Here is a 19,643-nt window from a genome sequence, read left to right on the forward strand (position 1 = left end):
TGGCAAGTGTGACCTGTACAACCAAATGCTTCAGGCTTGCCACCTTTGCCACCTTCAGATGCCTTTGAAGAATACCGCATCAACATCCTTGTGCCCTGCTGTTGCTCAGCTCCCCTTTGCCTCAGGCCAGGCTGGAGGAGAGGGTCAGGGAGACCCTAGTGTGCAGTGTCCCCCCTGCCCAAGAGGGACTCCTGCCTGTGTGCGCAGTCCTGCTCTCCTAGAGCTCCAGGTAAAGTGCTGCTGTGGGCACGTCCTCGCCGAGGACAGACCAAAGATGCTCTTGGAAGTGCACAAGCACCTTGGAGGGCTTGGGAAGACACAGATGGTCCTGCCACCCCCCTGCTTTCTTGGTCCTCCTCTTAGAGTAGGAGGAGTCGCAGGGGAGGAGGCAGGTCCAAATCTGATGAAGATGGCCAAGATCCCTTCTACCTGCAGAGGTGGGAGGAGGACAGGCTGGTGAGTGGATTTGGGTCATGAGAGCAGAGCACAGCTGGTCCCTTACCCACACTCTAGCTTGAAATCAGCCACCAATTGTCCCTCATGTACCTGGCCGAGGCTGTGTCACCCTGCATGAGAAGGCTGGTTGAGTTTCATAGGCAGACACAAGTGGAAAAAGGGCTTTCTCAAGACAAAGCAGGCAGTTAGGTTGGCAAGGATGCATCACCACCAGCCAGCACGTAAGGCCAGCGCTGGGCTGACTGATTCCCTTAGAAGAGACCTTCCTAAGCCTTTTCATCTTTTTCCACTGCTGTTTTGTAAGCAGATTGGTACAGGAGATAGGTATGAAGGATGGAGAGGCCTGAGCCATCCTACGTTGTTAGGAAAGATACGTTGATGATGGAGTTTGGTTTGTGACACAACGGGGACAATCCACCCTTGCAATGGTGGACCCAGGTGGCAATGAAAGAATAGAGCAAGGTGCAAACAACAACAGCTTCAGACTTTGTTCCATTTGTGTTCTCAGGGCCCCTTGGCCCCCATTAATAAATAACAAAATATACAAATTAAGAAACAAGGAAACCAAAGAGGCAGAGGGACATAAATAGGGGAAACAGGGAAAGCTCAGGACCAGCTCAGGGCGGTCCCCTCCTCACTACAGCTTGAAGATGCCGAAGTAGGTGATGCCCTGGCGGTAGTTCACTCGCGTTGAGTCTGTCACGTTGACAAAGACCATGTCACCTTCCCGGAGCTTGAAGACACCTCCCTCCCGGATGGACTGGGGCTCGCAGGTTGACGTGGAGGTTACGTGTGTGTCTAGTCCTCTCAGCAAGAGCCGGTCCTCTTCCATAGGCAGATGCAAATAAATATAGAGGGTGAATGGTGCCAAAGTTGCTTTCTTGGAGCAGAAGCTGACTTGGGAATAGATGTAGTAGAGTCCTGCTTCCTTCACCTTCAGTTTCCCCTCCTGGTAGGTTATCAAGTTGTTGCTTGTAGGGCCATACATCGTCGCCTCCCACTCTAGCACTGTAGGGGGAAAGCACGGCAGATGAGTTGGGAGAAAGGCATCCATTTGGCAGGCTGATTTTGGGGGGGGGACACCCCACAGATGTTTGGCATCACAGCCTGTGTCTGCTGCTGGGTGCAGGGGTGGCTCCTGCCTACCTCAGGACATCAGCCACAGCCCAGGGGAGCAGCATCCCCTTCTCTGAGACCAGGACAAGTTTAACTCATGTTTCTGGTCGTTGGCATTGACACCCTTGGATCAACGATGCAAGCAGAGGAACATTTTGCTTCCTCCATCCAACCAAGTGGAAACGCTGAGGGTGGAGGATTGCACACAGTTGCCACTGCCACCCAAACACCCTCGTGTCTGCCCCTATGAGGTTGCTATCTCCATAGCTTTCAGTGGCACTGCCAAAGCACCCTGCAGCTCCCATCTTTGGAGGCTCCCATCCCGGGACACACAGCTTCTCCCATCTGAGTGCTGACACTTTGCAAAGGAGGAGCAAATCAAACATCCCACAGTTCTGGTGCCCGGCAGGGTGCGGAGCTGGAAGGGTTTTGCATGGCAGATGCTGCCTCCGCTGCCCATGGAGACCTGCCATTGCTTTTGGGACACTATCAGTGTCATCAGAGTAGCTCAGGAGCGTGCCCTCCCACTGGAATCAGTACCGATAGGTCAATACAGAGACCAGGAAGCCATGGCCACAGGGGTTGAGCTCAGCTATGATCTCCAGGAGGAACTTTGGACCTTCCCCATCCTCCAGAGACACCAATGAGAGCAGCAAGGGAGAGCAACCTGGCTCCAAGGGGCATAACGGGTTCCACAGTCAGGGTGGCACAAGAGGTCCTGGCGATGCACACAGCCTATGGGCCATGCCCGCACATCCCATGGGGAGGGTTCCTATGTGCCCAGTGCCAAGCTCCAGGCAGCAATTTCAACCTGCTTTGTAGGCTCAACAAGTGCTCAAGCTGGGAGGTTTAAAATGCAGCAAGTTTCTCACTTCTTTGATCTCACCTAACACGAAGCTTTGCACAGGCAGGCTGAGCTCTGGGTGAAATGCTGTGTCAGAGATACAAAGAGCACTTGCTGATTACCGGCTGTTACTCCAGAATTGAAGCAGAGGTGCCCAGATTGTGAAATCCAGGGCACAGAACCATTTGCACGCTCTTACTTGGATAATCCTTGCTCTCGGATGATGTCCCTCAGCTAAGGTAGTGCTGGGGAAGGGAGATGTGAGAGCAGCCATGGTCTGTGCCAAGGGATGCACAAATGCGAACGGACTCACGTGCATCTCTGAAACCTAACGTGGCCATGGCTGTGAGTAAGTGCATATTGCCTGAATCAGTCTGGAGCTATCTATGCTGTGACTACAAAGTCACATAGTGCTACCAGGACCAGTGCAGGTGAGAAGATGCTTAGAGCCCTCCTGCAGCAGCCACCAGGCAAGACATGGCCAGGAGAGCAAAAGCATTTTTGCTGTGTTCTGAGTCCAAAAGATTTTCCTTAAATATAAAGAGAAATGGTTTTCCACTCATGGAAAACACTGCAACGGTTAAGCCATTGCAGTGCATTTCTAGGAAGGATATATAGGATATATATTTCTAGGAAGGCATATATAAGGATACTGAGGACAGCTGGCATGGGATGCATGAACCCCATGTGGCAGAGGTGCAGGTGGTGATGGGACCACTGGGAATTCGGCTCCACCTTCCATGCTGGAGTTATACAGACCCTGCCCCTGCCTTTAGAGAGCCATGAGACCGTAACCACAGGCCAGGGAGTGGACACTGCCGTGTCCCACTGGCTCCCTAGGCAAGGCAGTACCAAGGGGATCTGTCTTACCTGAGACTCTCTTGCTGATATTCCGACCTGCCAGGTGGACTGCAATCGGCTGCCTCTTCTCCACTGCAATTCAGGAAGGTTGGGGTTATTGGTGCCTTGGCACCCACTGGCTCCCAGGGCAGCCCAGGGACTGCTGCACCTTTATTTGTCTATGGGCCAAATCCATCTGAGAGACACAGTCTCCAAAGTCCCCCCCATCAGCTTGGATCAAGGCAGGATCTGGCCTCTGCTCAGCCAAGACACTCGGTTGCTTTCAAGGTGGAGCCTTTGGGGGATAAAGCCCATGGAAGAGACTGGGCCCCTATGGAAGAGGATGCGTTTGCTCCTTACCTGCCACAGGGGTTTCATTCTTGTGCATCGAATGGGGATGCTCGTGCTCGTGGCCTGCAATGCAACAAGGCCACAGATTTAATTGTGGATTCAATTTCATTGATGTAAGCACCTTAGCACCCAGAGCTGCCTGCCCTGGTGACACAGCCATGGCCAGTGGCCCCACCTCTGCCAGCCCCATTCCATGTACAGTCATACCCCCATGGGGATGCTCCAAACCCCAACCCCATCCCCTGCCTCTGTGCCATGCCCTGATGCTGGGCAGGGTGAAGGAAAGCCCTTCCCAGGCCAAGCTACTCCTTCTGCCCCTTCCAAGCCACGGGTGCACTGACAGCACCAGGGAACTCACCTCTCTGCATTTCAAATTTGGGCTGCTCCTCGCTGGCTCCCCTGTCCTGTAACAACAGCAAAAATACACGGTTGGGTTTTAGGGATGTACAAATCCATGATTTTGAAAGCTTCTGTATAAAGGATGCTCTCGTCACTTCTTGGGTTGGTTCTCTTTCGCCCCAGTAGCCCTGCCAGCTCTGAGCAGAAGGTACCACTGAGCTCCCTTCAGTACCATCACATACGGCCTTGGACTGGCTGTTGGCAGGAGGGGGATTGTAGGATTTATGATCTTTGCACAAAAACCAGTTTCTGTGCAGTTAAAATGATGGGATGGGAAAGGTTTATTTGAGAAACAAACAAAAAACCATCCCCTTTTCATTTAAAACTATGTTGGAGAGCCATGCTCTAGAGCAAGCTGGGCACATCCCTGCTCCTATATGAGAGGGTTTTCAGGACTGCTGAGCAGGGCCCATCTCAGACAGTTTTCTGTTATCAGATGGGTACCGATGCAGACCTGAGGCATTTGGTCTCATTGGGCATTGACACCCAAATACAAGGAGCCTCTGCACTGGCTGGAGGTACCAGCCCGGAGCCCATGGAGTGGCATTTGTACATCCTTCTCCTCCTCCTCACTGTCTGATGGGAGCTGTGCTGCCTGGCCCAAGCCTTGTACCCTCATGGACACCTGTGTGGTCACAAGCATCCCCACAGGATCGGGGCAAGGTGCCAGGCATCAGGAAAAGAACCTTTATCAGACCAGGATGAGAGCGCAGAACCAGGGTGACTGCAGCTCCATCCCTCCAACCACAAGCACTGAGCATCGCTCCGCAGGGATCCCACCTGCAGCTGGATGTGCTCTGACCAAGACCATTTTGAGGCAAAAATGGATGGGAATTTTCAATTCTATCAATAGAGTATAAAAATAGAGCGTAAAACTAATCCAGTGTATAACTAACCCAGTGTAAAGAGGGGCACATGCTGTGCAGCCCCAGGGTAAAGGGCACCCACGGGGTGAAGCTGGCTGTGTGCCTGGAGCCCTCCTCCATCTTCAGTGCGGTCTTTATACATCTAACAGCAGCGTACCTTGCATTGGAGGTCCTGGAAGGCCTTTAGAATCTTTTCACAGTCCAATAACGTTGATTTCTGGCCTTCTGGTGTCTGACACTTCTGTACTTTCCTCAGGAAGATGTAATCCTCATTCAGGTTCAACACCTCTTCCATCTGCCGGCGCGGGAGAGAAGAGAGGGTGAATGGGGTGTTAGTGGGAAACCTGCAATGGCTGGCAGCGGAGCCACTCTGTATTCCTGCAGGGATAAATCAGAGCCTGGAAAGCTCAGGGTCAGTTGTTCAGCATCGGGATGAGCCGGGCAGACACATTGTGGGTACCAAGTACTCTCACCAGCCGCCCGGTACTGCATCCGCACCCGCATGCACTGGGAATTGCTGACCCCAGTTGGTACCACTGGCTAAGAGGAGGATTACTCAGGATCCCTTTGTGTTTTCTACCACCTTGAACACGAATTTCAGTTTCCTACTGTGCTTTTTCCTAAAGGCAAGTGGCAAAATTCCACCCGCCTGCATCGACAGGCACAGAAATCTCAGCGACTGGCTCGGTCCACCCCAGCTCGGATCCATCTGGGATTCTCCCTCAACTCCACACTACCCTGCCCATGCAGGGTGGCTTTCCATTGTTTCAGATTGCTTATTGACTAAAAGAGCAGCCAGGGGACCAAAAGAACTTGTGGCTTGGGGCTGAATTCTGCCAAGAGCTTCAGATTAAAAAGAGCCATAGATAGATAGACTGATAGATAGATAGATAGATAGACCGATAGATAGATAGATAGACCGATAGATAGATAGATAGATAGATAGATAGATAGATAGATAGATAGATGGATCTGCATCTCAGCTGCCTCTGGGGACCCTCTACTCATCTCTTCACCCCAGGCTGCAAACTCTATGCAGTGAAGTCTGCTTCCACCACCCTGTCTTTTCAGCCCCTCTAGTTCAGGGTTGCTTCCTGCCCTTGAAGATCAGAAGTCACTCACTTAAATGTCAATTTCAGTTGAGACAGCATGCTTAAAAACCACTAATGGTGATCTGATCATTGTATCTGATATAAAGAACTCGTTCTTGGGTTTAGACACAGTCCGTTTCTGTAGCTGGTTTCTGGTTTGGAGGAAAGTAGCTTCAGATGATTGGTGATTTTAAGCATCGTGCAGTCATGGCAATATCAAACCCAGCTTTTTAGCTTTTAATTCTCTGGTAAATATTGTCCCAAGTATAAGACATGGTCACCAATACCATGTCTCTTCACTAAAAGGCCAAGCACTAAGGTCCACTCTTCTCTTCCCTAACCAAAAAGACAGCATCTAAAGTGAGATGTTGGTCAAATTCACACATACAAACACTAAAAAGAGCTGCATTTCTGGACCCCCCCCCATCCTCGTGATGAGTGTCACCAGAAAAGAGACCAATGAACCTAAAATAGCCACTTATGTGCTTAAACCACACTCTTCTTTCCTTGGACTGGCCATGGTTTGCTATTAACGGATCTTCTTCATCGATCCGTTCTTGTTCCGTTAACAAAGGGAACAGATTTCTTCCTTACGTACATCTTAGCGGCAAATTAAAACAGAAATGACAACATGGGTGTAATAAATGCCACTCCTGCATCCATCCGGTGTCCAGCATTGTCTTCTACCATCCTCATCCTTTGGGTGAGAACATCTCACCGCGGCGGAAGGCAAATCGCGTTAGCAACCCAACGCAGACCACCTCATTTCTCCACTTACCTTATCCATCTTCATGTGAAGATACAAACAGAAGAGCACGGTCCCGATTGTCTGTGCTACAATAAATACAGCGAGGAAGCCCATGAGCGTTTTCATGGTGCTGGGCGAGGTGCTGCTCATGGGTCGGGGCGCCGCGGGGCTGTAGGGTTCGTTCATCCTCCAAGCACGGTGCTGGGGCTCCTTCAAATGCACTGCTTGCAAGTAGCATGAGAACTGTTGCGTGAGCACCCGCTGCTCAAGGGATACAGGTTGCAGCAACCTACACTTCCTGGAAAAACCTCTTCGTAGTGGGTAGGTTTGTTCACTGCCTTCTCCCACAACAAAAGAAGGTTGCTTAGACTTTCTTCTCTGGAGCACTTCCATGCTTTTTTCCTATCTTTCAACCAGAAGCAGAGAGATGTATTATTCCATATATTCATATTTGCCCTCGAAACAGTCCAGGCTATGCCCCGGTGGTTGTTTTTTTCCTGCTGTGGATGAAAGTTTCATGACAAATTGCCTTCAGAGAAATGGAGACCATGAATACAAGGACAGAGCTGCTGAACAGGGGCTAGGGAGCACCAGAAAATCAGTGGTTTCTCAAAAGGAGAAGAAAGATGTTTTACCCTCTGTTTCCTTCGCGGGAAGGGTGATTTTGCAGTGAATACACTTGGCAGGTTGTGCTGCTTTCTGGCTTTCCCTTGTGTTCCCAATGGATGAAGTCTCTCTTTGGGTAGGCTGGATGATGCTGGAGAAAGGACCATCTCCATGGGCACTGCATCTCTAGTGTGGGCACAGCTTTCATGCTCCTCAATAGACAGTGGGACTTCGGGTCTTGGTGCTTGGCATCACTTTGGAGAGATGAGTTTCAAACAGCTTTAGTGACACCATAGTGAGGTGCTCACCCTGCACCCAAGGGCACAAGCCATCACAGACTCTGTCCTCACTTACCCATGTTACCTCTATCTACATATCTGGGCATGAAAAGGGCTGTTGGGGATGTTGGTTGCTAACCCCCCAGTATCACCTCCATGCAACTTTGGGCAACCCATATCCCCTCTATGTCCTCACACCTCTCCAGCCAGCAGCAGGGAGGCAAGATCCTGCCTCCAAGCTCTTCAGGCATCCGATGCTTGTGCAGCCATGCACCACCAATAACGCAGTGTAAATGCAGAGGGGTCTCACTGCTTGTAGCAGGGGACAGACCTCCTTTTCCCCATGTAAGGGGGACCAATCCGGCTTCCTGTCGGAGTGCAGAGGAGCAGGGCTGCTCTGTGAGGAGGGCTGCTTGGAAGACAGGCACTAAGCCATCATGTCAAGCTGCTTTGAATGTCATACGCTAAAGGCGATGCTCTTATCAGATGTGAATGCAGCAAATAAAAGGCTGGATCCTGCTCGAAGCAGGGCACTGCTCCCCAGCAGCCCCAGGAGAGGAGAGGAGGGTGCACAGCACCTCGTCAGGGCTGCTCAGAGCGTTGCAGGATGGAGTCCAGCGGTCGCTTTTGCTGCCTACCCTCTCCCTCGCATCCTGTCCTGTGTGGTTAGGGCGTTCGAGCTGCAAATGCAAGCGCTGGTAACAGAGCACAAACATCTCTGCAGCCGAGTCGGAGCCTGACCTTGGCAGGTCACCCTGCTCCTAAATATAGCACCCAAATCGCACGTGTGGGATGGCACCAGGGTCTTTGTGGGCAGCGATAGGCAGAGGCCCTGGATGGTGCTTTGCAGCCTCACCGTGCCAGGACTGTCACCCCTCTGCAATGAGGGGAGCTTTGGGATGGGGCTGCCAGCTCCAGGGCAGCTCCCCAGTGTCAGTTTTGCCTTCTAGAAGAGAAAGTGGCCCTGGGGTCCCAGCTCCTTTGTGCCCGTGTCCCAAGGGATGCCCACATTCCCTCACCATCCAAGGGCTGCCTCGCTGTCCAGGTCACCAGGGCTTCACAAGCACCACAGGAGCATCATGCTGACAGCAATGAGGTGACCCAAACAGTGCTGGGGATGCATAGTGTTGGGTTGCAAAAGGGGGTTCCCTTGGCTTTGCTGGGTTTTAGACCTGGTCCCTTGGGCTTGAAGCTCTGCTGTACATGGGATCAAGCCCACACACAGCCTGGGGGCACTGCTTTCAATCCTTTAAGTGTTAAAATGGGCATTATCTTTGGACAAAACCTGCCCCAACGTCCTCACAGGGGTCTGGTCTGACATCAGGCTCCCTCACACTGTCCCTGCCACGGTGAGCTTGCCACATGCAAAAAGCCATTTCATGGCTCCCCAGAGACTCCCGCTGTGCATCAGCCCCATGGTGCTCACCAGCATTTTCCAGGCTCTTCCTCTGAATTTAACACTCACATTTGGGGGAGGTCTCTACAAAAGGACACCGGAAGTCATCACTTCACACATTCCCTGAATCCAGAGCATCAGGACTGAGAGGCAGCGATAACGTGCGAAGCCACATCACTAAGCACTGCAGAGAGCAGCAGGGGAGGATTTACACTGCTATTCCTGAGCCCCGGCTTCTTCTCAAAGCCGTTTTTGGATCTCCCCCTCTCACTGCTTCACTGAAATGAGAAGAACTCGGAGGTAACGCCGGAAACCCCAAACGTGTTGCTGGCCCCATTGCATGCCCCTTGCTGGGGAGGCCGGAGCTGGTGGCAGCCTCGCGGGAGGATGCTGGGTTCGACGAGGAGGATGGGTTGAGGCTCAGGGTTCGGGTACCAGGTACAAAGCATCATCGGAGAGTTGGCCAGCTTGTGCTGCACACCAGGAAACTGAAAGTTGCTCGTCACCGTCACCTTGACGGGAGAGACCGGGTGGAAAGTGTGACAGCAGGGATCCTGGCAGGGGTTTGTCAGCGGGGAGGGCAGGCTGGCAGCTCTCTGCAGGAAACCATTGCTCCGCATTGGCAATCCAGCACTAAGTGGCACAGAGCGAACCCTCTGGAGCTGCATCCGCCACCCTGCATCACCAGGTTGGCCGCATGGATGGTAAGGGTAGGGAGAAAGACTCAAAGCCTGTGTTATCCCATGGCAGGGCCAGGTAGCATCATGGTTGCATGTCCTTGACCCCTTGGCTGCTGTAAGAACATGGGGGAATGGCTTGAACCTGCCCAAGGGGAGACTGAGATGAGCTCTTAGGCAGAAGCTCTTCCCTGTGAGGGTGCTGAGGCGCTGGCACAGGGTGCCCAGAGAAGCTGTGGCTGCCCCATCCCTGGCAGTGCTCAAGGCCAGGTTGGGCACAGGGGCTTGGAGCAAGCTGCTCCAGTGGAAGGGGTCCCTGCCCGTGGCAGGGGTTGGAGCTGGAGGAGCTTTGAAGTCCCTTCCAGTTCAAACCAGTCTCGGATTCTATGCTACAGCCTTGGGGAACAGCGCATGGTTGAGTGCGATGATGGGAAGGAGTGCCCGGCAACAGAGGGAAGAGTCTGCCCACATAGGATAACATCAGGGAAGGTGAAGTCACACCTTCACCATCAATGAGCTCAGCTACAGGGTTTCAGTGCCCAAACCCTCTGCCTGTAACCGTGCCCATCCACGTGTGAGCCCAAACTGGCAGCGCTCCTCCGTACATCCCACCCCTGGCTGAGATGATGGGAAAATGTGATCCATCGCTTGCATTCCTATTGACCCAGTCGTGCTGTTTCCGCTCATCAGCGGCACGTTTTCTCCACTTGTCCTCGGTGCTCAGAGCTTTGTATACTGAGAAAACATCCGCTCGCCTGCCCAGGAGCACTTCTGAAGGCAGCGAGGTGAAAGCTGCTGAGAAAGGAGTGATTTCATTTGGCTTGAGATGCCCACTGTGGTTTCCTGACAAGCTCTTTCAGCTGTGCTGCTCACCCCGAATGCTCTCTACAAGTAACAGAAGCTGGGTGCTGGGCAGGACTGAGAACAATGCATTCAAAAGGGAGATGCTGTTTTGAGTCACCAAAGGAGTTTGGCTGCAATGCCGTGGGAGAGATGCAGAAGGGAACCTATGAGAGAAACCCCAATGAAGTCCCTTCAGCGCAGGGCCGTTGGCAGAAGGGAAAGTTGAGCTTCCCCACTATTTGCTTTGTCACTTCTTTGGGTTTTTCCCTCTCCTGTATCCCCTGGGCTCTTGTGGCTCCAGGACAATGCCGTCAACAGGGAGGAAGAGGGAACAGACATAGCCAGAACACCGCAGAAAGCATCACCAGCATCCGGAGAAGGAACGGTTGCGTGGCAGTTTCCGTTCCTTTCTCACCTTGGCAAGAATGAGAGAAAGCTCTTGGAGTGCAGAGCCGCAAGAGGCAGCCTCAGGGAGAGGTGAAGGTGCCTGTGCTTGCAGTGTTCATGCCTCTCTGTGCAAGAAGAGATGTTGGTTGTAGCCGCTATGGTGGCAATGGCAGGCTGCACCCCCATCGCTCACCATGGCCCTCAGCCGTGGAGACACCCATGGGGAGGTCAGCAGAAGCTCCAGGCTCCATCAGACATGAACACGAGCTGGCCCCTGCTCCCGCTGCCCTGCAGGTTGATGGAAGCAGGGTGCACAGCACCACCTCTGCCTCATTTCCCCCAGGGGCATCTGCCCCTTCCAAGCCACCCTCCAGAGCAGCAAAGAGCAACGGGAAAGAGCTGCAGGGAATGGCATTGAGGTGATGCTGTCCCTCTGATCCACCCTGCTCCAAGGGCCATCATCCCCTGCACCCCCTTCCCTCCTCACTTCCCTGGCCTCCTGTACCACCCATGGATGTCCTTTCCCAAGGGATCAAAGTGGCTGGAGAGCCAGGAAAGGCAGAGAAACAAGCCCCAGGGACCCCACAGAGGATTAAGGACCCCAAAGGAGCACGTTGGCTTCCATGCCGCATCTGGGTGGTGATGCCAGCCTTGCTGTGCTGAGCCATGGAGAGCACCTGCTCTCTAAACTGCTGATGCTGAGCCTCACCAAAGCTGTGAAACCACAGATTGCACCAGAAGCTTCTTGCTGTGTCGGCTGCACCTACTTCTGGCTTCCTAAAAATAGAGCCTGGCATGGCGAGCCCCAGCCCTGCCAAACAAGCCCCTGCTGCCCGAGTCACAGCGGAAGGGACCAGGAGCATCCCGTGTTATCTCCCCTCACTCAGCCAAGCACCAAAAGCAGCTTCCAGGGATGCAGGAGCCTGTGACCATCAAAGCTACAGCGAAACCCTGTGGGGCTGGGTCCAGGCAGATGCTGCTGCAAGCACTCCATGAGCTCCGTGTTTCCAAACCCAGCCTTGCCCATGGCAAAGCCACCCAACCTCAGCTCTCGCCGTCCCATGGGGGTCCCCGGCCACATGGGTGGGATGTGCCCCTAGGTCAGGGTTTGCATGGTGCCCTAAGGAGGGTTTCACTGCTCTTGGCCAAAGCTAGAACCCCAGTCTGGTTTGGGTCAGAAAGGACCTTAAAGGGATGGATGGGAGGCCAAGGATTTTGGGTGGATGTGGGAGGTGGGTGAGACACAGCCTTGATCAGCTGCCATCCTGCACAGCCTTTCCCTCTGTAGCCAGAGGTTTGCAGTGAGCCCTTGTGCTCTGGGATGGCTCAATGGCCCCAACACATCCTGTAGCAAATGTGGATCCTTGGCTGGAAATGGTCAAGAGATGGGCAATGTCCCTGGGTTGGTTTAGCAGCCAGTGACTTCATCTTGTGCTGTTCTCTCCTGCATTAAACCACAGCCCCCTGATGAGGCAACATCAATGCAAATCACTCATTCAAAACCTAACACATATCGACCTCCATGAGGTTCTCATCATAGGGCTTTCTTTACCACTAAGAGAATCACCCCCGTGGCTCTTCACTGCATCCTGTGTCAGCCTTAACTGTCATTTCTCCCGTCTACCTCTGCTGGCCCTGGAAATCCCTGGGGGGTTTTGCTCATCCCTTGGGATCACTGTGATCCCCTTGAGATCAAGCACAGCCCCATGTGGAGCAAGAGAGAGCGATGCTGCTGGCGATGGCAGGTCAGCCAGCAAAGGTGAGCAGCCAAAGGGGTGAGGAGCAGACAAGGAGCTCTGATCCGAGGGCTTTGGGGAGCCAATCCTCAGCCCCTGCTTGGGAATAACCATCCCCATTGAGAAGGTGGGATCTGTGCTGGGGTGGAAATCCACACACAGCCACCCTGCTCAACCTGAGAGCCCAACCAAGATGAGGCACACACAGTCAGAAGCAGCAAAACCCATCCTGAACCACTTGCACAGCGATGCAAAGGCAGAGCAGTGTCACCTTCACCAGCACGCAGTACATACCGCAATGGTACCCACAGTCCCAGCACCACATGCTGTGATGCTTTGGGGGTTGGATATTAGGAAATCCATCCTAAAATCCCTGTGAGCCTGCATGAGACATGGCAGCGAGCAGATGCTAAAACAACTCTGCCATCTACTGACTTCTCTGTCTCTCCTCCCTGCCTGTCCACCCTTCCATCACACAGCCACATGGAAAGCCGGTGCTAAAGATGAAGGACCTCCACGCTGGGCCATGATGCTGCAGTGATGCTGGAGGAGCCCTGCAGCCAGGCACACGTGTGCAGCCTCACCTGCCCTGTGCCCCAGGATGCAGGCATGGCTCAGGGTAGTCCTCAGGCTGCAGAACAAAGGGCTCTGTGGGGAGAAGAGCAAAGTAAAGCTTCAAAGGCTGCTGCCAACATCGCAATGTTCTTCGTGCTGAGGCCAGGGACAAGACCTGCTTAAAGAAGACAGCAAGTGACAGCCTCAAGCCGGCCTGGCAGCCCCAATGCCATGGTCAGAGCTGGTGCAAAGCTGGTTTTGCTGATGGCCACAGGGGCACAGGCAACCCCTTTTGTAGGAACTCCTGCCCCTGGGCTGTGCACAGGAACCCGAGCAGCTCAGCATCGCCTCGCCGGTGAAGGCAAAGGAAACAACGTGTGCAGAAATGGAAATAGAACATCTCTGGTGCTATAGAAACCATCCTGACAGGGTGGGAAGGAACATCCCAGGCTGGATCCTGGCTGCTGGGGCAGCTCCTTCCTTCAAACACTGCAAAGCAAAGGATGCACAAATCCAGACATAAGGAAACGGGTATCACCGGCACCCCAATCCCAGCTCGTGCCCTACCAAGTTCATGTCTCATGTGTGCTATGTGGGAATGTGGAAAACCAGGAATTGAGGAACACCTGGAGGCAGCCGGGGGGCTTCTGCAGAGGAAAATGGTGGCAGCACAATGACAAATGTCAAGTTCCTCAGAGGCCAGGAACTGCCTCTCCCTGCAGGGCTCTGGGGATGCAGCAGACGCAGAATGGAGACTTCCTATGGGAGGGCTGCGGTGGGATGGTGCTACCAGAAACATCGATTTGAAGATGTTTCTCTTTCTAAACATCCTTTCTGCAAGAGATGCTACACACCTGCAAACGAATAATGAGGTCAATAGTGTGCCTGGTGATGGTACAGCATCCGATATCCCAGCTTCAACATTCCCCTCTGCCCTTTCCAGCCTGGAGGAAAAGCATTTCCAAGAAGTGGCTCCACCCTGGGTAAAACGCATCCCTGACACACAACCAGGGCATCTCCCATCCTTCCAGGAACCTGATGACAGAAGATGCTGCAGCCCTGGCCCCTGCATCCTGCTGATGCTGGAGGCAAATCTGCTGCAGTGTCTGGGTACAGATGCACGCTGCTTGTGGGAGCCTGCAGCCTGCTTGCGGAGCACTGAGAAGAGACCTCAGCTCATCTCATGCTTACCACAGAGGCCAACAGAGCGGCTGCTGTGATGGGAGCGCTGGTCCCTCTCATGGGACCCTGCTCCGGCTCCTGTCCCACCGCACTTGGGCTGTGATGGGCTGGGGGCTGAGTGTCAGTTGCCTTCATCCTTCCAAGAGGTTTTCCATAGGTTCCTGTAGAGCTACAGCAACACATGGCTTGTTCAGGCACTGTGTTTTAGCAGGGAATGGGGCTAACAGCCTAAAATTGATGTGATTCTCCATATGCAACTCCCCCAGGATCAAGGAACACCAGAGGAAGAAGCGTCCTCTAGAAAAAGATTCCTCCAAACCTATCTCATGGATAATAAATGGGGGGCAGAGCTATGTGAGTGCTGGTTATGGGTCCAGGAGTCAGATCCAGACATCAAATTGGAAGTGGGCTTTCAGTTTCCCTGCTAATGGCCAGGCTCAATCAGAGTCCCAGGCAGCACATCCCCATCTCCCCTTGGACCTCATTGTGCCACCTCATATCCCAGCTATGAGGGATGTGAGCAGCTCCTCATCACGTCCTGGGCTCCTTCACTTGGATGAATCACCAGCCAAAGGGCTGTCCCTCCCTTTCAGCAGCAGAACAACCTTTATTCGCTAGTGGAAAATCTTGGGCTAAAAACCCTCTGCGCACCTGAAGGGAACCATGAAACCGAGGTGATGCTGTCAGCTTGCACAATACAGTGGGCCCTTGCTGCGAAAGGTAGTGAAAGGAAAACCCCAAACACCTCATTCAAGGAAAACACCCCAATGGCACTAACAATGAAGACAGAGAAAAGGACATTTTCCCCCCACCCATATTCAGGCAGGGAGAGATGAACATGAAGCTGTCACGGAACTTTGCTGAGCAGGAAGAAAATCGATGCGCGTAAGACTCGAGTGTGGTCAGGGCTGTGACAGGAAGGTGGGGAAAGTGTTCTGGGAACAGGGCTAAAGTGGTGTAAGAGGAAGGAAAGACAACCCAGAGCACATCCCGGCTCGTTCCCTCAGGAGCAGCCTCTCCGCACCCTGCATGGAGCTGGCCAGGGCATAGGGGTGGAGAGATCTGGAAGGCAAGAAACTGGCTTCCTCTTGCTGCCTGTGTCTGGTTGCTCCTGTTGCCTTAGATAAGTCAACGGGTCTCAGTTTCATCACTGGTGAAATGAGGCATTGCTGTTGCTGGGAAGAGTCAGGATCCAGAGATGGGAACAGCCAAGTATATTCAGTGGATATAGAAACAAATCACTGTCAGCTCTGATCTTAGAGCAATGTTGTCTGAGGGGGTTGCATCTGGAGGTAAGGCTGCAGTCCTTATCTCAAAGCTTTTCCCTCTCACCTTCTTCCCTTGTCCTGTTGAGGAGAGGGAGTGATTGATAGAGGGTGGTAGAGGGTGACAGACAGTGGGTATCTGACAGCAGCCAAGTGAAACCCACCACAAGCTTCCAGCCCTCCCATAGCCCCATCCACTTCCCACTCTGCAGTGCAGTTGGTGCTGAGGAGCATCACTGCCCTTCCTGGCTCCCTGACCGGCCAATCCACCCTCATCCTCAAGAGCTGAATCACTGCAGCTACCAGGGTAGAGCATTGCTGAGTCTCAGCGCTGACACACACATACACCCCATCTCATCTCCACTGCCTGCCTGCTGGACCATGAATGTCTATGGCACTGCCACATGACCAAGACTCATAGAACTAACCAGGTTGGAAAAGACCTTTAAGATCAAGTCCAGCCTTGTGTCAAGGGTGATGTCAGGGGTGATGCAGAGACAGTTTCTAAGCGACAGCCTGGCTTTGGTGCAGGAGGAAAATCCCCCCCCGATTCCCTCCTGCATCCAGCCCCTGGGATCCATCAGGGCCTTTGAAGAGGGGACTCAGGTTTTGTACCTCAGCTTTGCAAGGCAAGAGCATCAGTGGAACTGAAAGCAGGCTCACACCACAGTGCCCACCCATGCAAAACTCTAACAAACCACAAAACCAGGCAATTGCACAACCTTCTTCTCGTGTTTACCAGGTTCATTTTCCGAGCACTGGCTGCTGTTGAGAGCAGCCTCAAAGGAGTTTAGTGGTAAAAGTGACCTCTTGGGCTGCTATTGCCAGAAACCCCACGGAACTTTGTATGGTCTTCAAACGATCCTGCAAGCATTTCAGTCCAAACCCAGCGCTCTCATATGACCTTCCTTCACATACCTGAGCTCAAAGGGATTTCTCCCTTTGAGAAGTCCCTTTGAGATGTAGAGCAGGTTTTCCTCCCTGCATGCTAAGGATGGATGGGTACCTCTCAGGAGGCTGGAGCTTGAGGTTCGCTGTGCCTGCAAGGAACCGTATAGAAAACCTCATTCTGATGAACTGTACACAATGGGCATCACTTAAACCCAGCTACATCCTTTTATCCCATTTCAGGCTGTCCCCTCCAAAATCCAGGCCAGGTCATAGCCAAAGGCCACTGAAGTCAGTGGGATAACAGCAAAGAGCTCTGAGCAGATTTCCAGTCCCCCTGAGAGATCCCTCTCTGGCTGCATACAAGGACTCAGGAGGAAGCATAAGTTATAACCCCTTTGCACACACTGCTCCCGTGCCCTCCCAGTAGCCTGTGGACAGCCAGTGCTCATAGGATGGGTCAACTTTCTTCTCCTTCCCATAAGCAGGAGGAAGTTTCCTCTCTAACAGCCACTGCTACAGCCTTTTGCAATGTGGTGGCTCCTGCTGGGTAGCAAAACACCAATGAGATACTCAATGAACTATGCCTCAGGTAGGAAAAAGTCCAGAGCTTCGCATGGGAAATGAGATGCTCTTGAACTTACATAGCTGTCCTGTGGATCCTGGGGATATTCACACACACAATTAATGAAGAACCCTTGAGCGCTTCATACATCAGCCCAGTGAGTACCAAGCCCCAAACTCAGCAGCTCTAGGATGGGATTAAGGCCAAGGAAGCACTCAGCAGACCAGCTCCTGCATTGCTCTGTCCCCACAGGGTTCAGTGGTGGCAGGAGAGAAAGTCACCTGTATTGGCAGCACATTGACCAGCAGCTTTGGTTAACACCACAAGCACTGTTAGAGGATGCAGGATGGGGTGACGTGATGCTCAGCACACTCCATTACATGGCTTGAGGGCTGTAGTGTGATGCCAGCCCTGTTGGAGCTCAGGAGACATTGAGCATAAATCCCAGCCTACATTAAGACCAAAGATCCGGTGCCCACCTCGAAGATAGATAGATAGATAGATAGATAGATAGATAACCAAGCAGATTAAGGACCCACCTTGTGCCCATCAAGGTTTGCAGCTCACTACACTGGGGATTGCATCCGGAGAGCTGCATTGAGGACAGACCTGGTGTCACTGTGTGTGCTGCTGCACCCCACAGCATCCCTGAGCTGGGAGCACCACAGTCTGCTCACACTCCGCCACAGAAGCACTGTTTTCCCTTGTTTCGCTCAACAGTCGGATCCTTGTCAAGCTGCTCCTGTCCCCATCTCCTTGGCAGTGGGAATTCACGCGTTCTGTGCTGCCACACTGCAGCGTGGCACTTTTCCAAGCTAAACCTGGTGGGAAGCCTGCTTCCCACGCTGTGCCATTCGACAGCCGTGCCAGGACGCAGCACAGCTCCCCGGGAAGCGGCATTAGCTGTGGGAAAGGGACCTTTGGAAGAAGAGGCGGCTTGCACACAGTCTGTTACCGCCTCCTCCGGAGGACTGAGGCCTGGAGCATGCATGAGTTTTGCATGATCCCTCTTCCACCAGACACTGCCAGGGATGGGGCAGCCACAGCTTCTCTGGGCACCCCGTGTCAGTGTCCCACCACCCTCACAGTCAAGAACTTCCTTAGATCTGACCTGAACTCCTCCTGTTTCAGTCTGAACCCATCACCCCTTGGTCTTATCACTGCAGTCCCTGATGAAGAGCCCCTCTCCAGCATCCTTGTAGCCCCCTGCAGTCACTGGAAGCTGCTCTGAGGCTTCCACCCAGCTCCTCTTCTCCAGGCTGAACAGCCCCAATGTTCTCAGCCTGTAATAACCTCCAAGGGCTTTGCTATTCAGAAGCAGCCAGAGGTGCCCCTTGCTGTCTGCACTGCTCCTATTGTCCCATCACGGCAGTGGAAGCATCACAAGGCAGGAGATAAAGAGAAACATCCTGCAAAGGGAAGAGAGATGCAGCATTGCATGATCCAATGACACAGGGCACTGTGCACACATGGTTACAGCCTGCTGCAGCCAAAACAGACGCCTAACCAGGAGAGACCAAGCCTCCTTCCTGACTGAACCATACTGGCGCAGATGGAGTTCCAGCCTAGGAACATGGACATACACCTCAGGAGGAAGAGATGCTCACCTGCACCCAAGTCCAACCCACAAGCCCTGCACACCGTGGCCAGTCCCTGCAGCAGGAGTGGTCACAGACAGCAAAATCACCAATAAGATGATATTGGTTTTCATATATTCATGGTTTTGAAGAGAGATTTGGGGAGCTCCAGCCTTTTGAACCAGGCCCTGGAAAGAAACAAAGAATAAGGGATCACATTTATCCATAGAGTAAGCGGCAGCACTGAGAGTTCAGGAAATGCAAGCCCAGGCTCATTTCCTACACTGAAATAAGAGCATCTTCTTACATGCCACAAAGACCTCAGGCTCTCAGTATTTTTACTGCATGCTAAACTGAAACAGAGCTATTTGATCTTAGAGCCACCAAAGAACTGGACTGAAGCTACTGAAGCCGTTCATCGGAAGAGCTGTTAGAGAAGTACAGAAACCAACCAGGCTTGTGAGAAGGGCTCTTAGGTTCACATCCAAGCACATTTGGTCAGTGAAAACCTGCCTGATTTACCCAAACCTGCTTCTGAATACTGGTAAATCACGAAAGTAGCTGCGAGCCGAGAGGCAGCCTCAGGAACACACATCAAGAGCCAACAGAACAGCTTCGAGCAGCCTGCGAATGAATAGAACGATTTGACTCACTTAATTGCTTAAATCAAGCCAAAAATCCAATGTAATAACACCCTTACGTGCAAAGGGTAAGCCACAAATAACGCGTCAACAGAGATCCACGTTGAACACAAAGAAGCTAAACTGGTTGTGTGGCAGATGCTCCTTTACATATGTATTGGTTTAATTACGGATTGCTCTCCCTCCTTTCAGGATTGCTAAGAAGGATTCAGAGCACAGTCCCCGAGCTGCTCCAACCGAGCTTGACTCAATGCACTCATTCTTCCCTCCGCAGAGATGTGCAACATTCCTGTTCTTATTGACACAAACAAAGTCGGAGGCAGGGGCAGGAATCCC

General features: G+C 52.7%; 1 protein-coding gene across 2 annotated transcripts; it reads right to left on the reverse strand.

The window, feature by feature from the left end:
- Positions 1 to 929: 929 nt before the first annotated feature.
- CD40LG (CD40 ligand) lies at positions 930 to 16,641 on the reverse strand. 2 transcript variants are annotated; one of them, XM_065689474.1, is made up of 6 exons: positions 16,555 to 16,641; positions 5,030 to 5,167; positions 3,966 to 4,011; positions 3,617 to 3,670; positions 3,287 to 3,349; positions 930 to 1,464 (listed from the first exon to the last, which is right to left on the reverse strand). In XM_065689474.1, exons 2-6 carry the CDS (start codon positions 5,165 to 5,167, stop codon positions 1,094 to 1,096), a joined length of 672 nt encoding a protein of 223 aa, XP_065545546.1. In that variant the 5' UTR covers positions 16,555 to 16,641; the 3' UTR covers positions 930 to 1,093. The 2 variants fall into 2 exon arrangements, with proteins under 2 accessions (XP_065545546.1, XP_065545544.1); XM_065689472.1 differs by lacking the exon at positions 16,555 to 16,641 and adding an exon at positions 6,742 to 6,930.
- Positions 16,642 to 19,643: the final 3,002 nt, after the last annotated feature.

The sequence above is a fragment of the Lathamus discolor genome, chromosome 9 (genome assembly GCF_037157495.1).
Source record: "Lathamus discolor isolate bLatDis1 chromosome 9, bLatDis1.hap1, whole genome shotgun sequence".
Lineage (NCBI taxonomy): Eukaryota > Metazoa > Chordata > Aves > Psittaciformes > Psittacidae > Lathamus > Lathamus discolor.

Bases quoted from the DNA above. Each gene is read 5' to 3' on its own strand.
- CD40LG (XM_065689472.1), bottom strand. From the start codon at position 6,897: ATGAACGAACCCTACAGCCCCGCGGCGCCCCGACCCATGAGCAGCACC. The intron at 5,168-6,741 runs GTAAGTGGAGAA...CCGCGCCGGCAG, and splicing joins TTCACATGAAGATGGATAAG to ATGGAAGAGGTGTTGAACCT. The intron at 1,465-3,286 runs GTAAGACAGATC...TTCCCCCTACAG, and splicing joins TATCAGCAAGAGAGTCTCAG to TGCTAGAGTGGGAGGCGACG.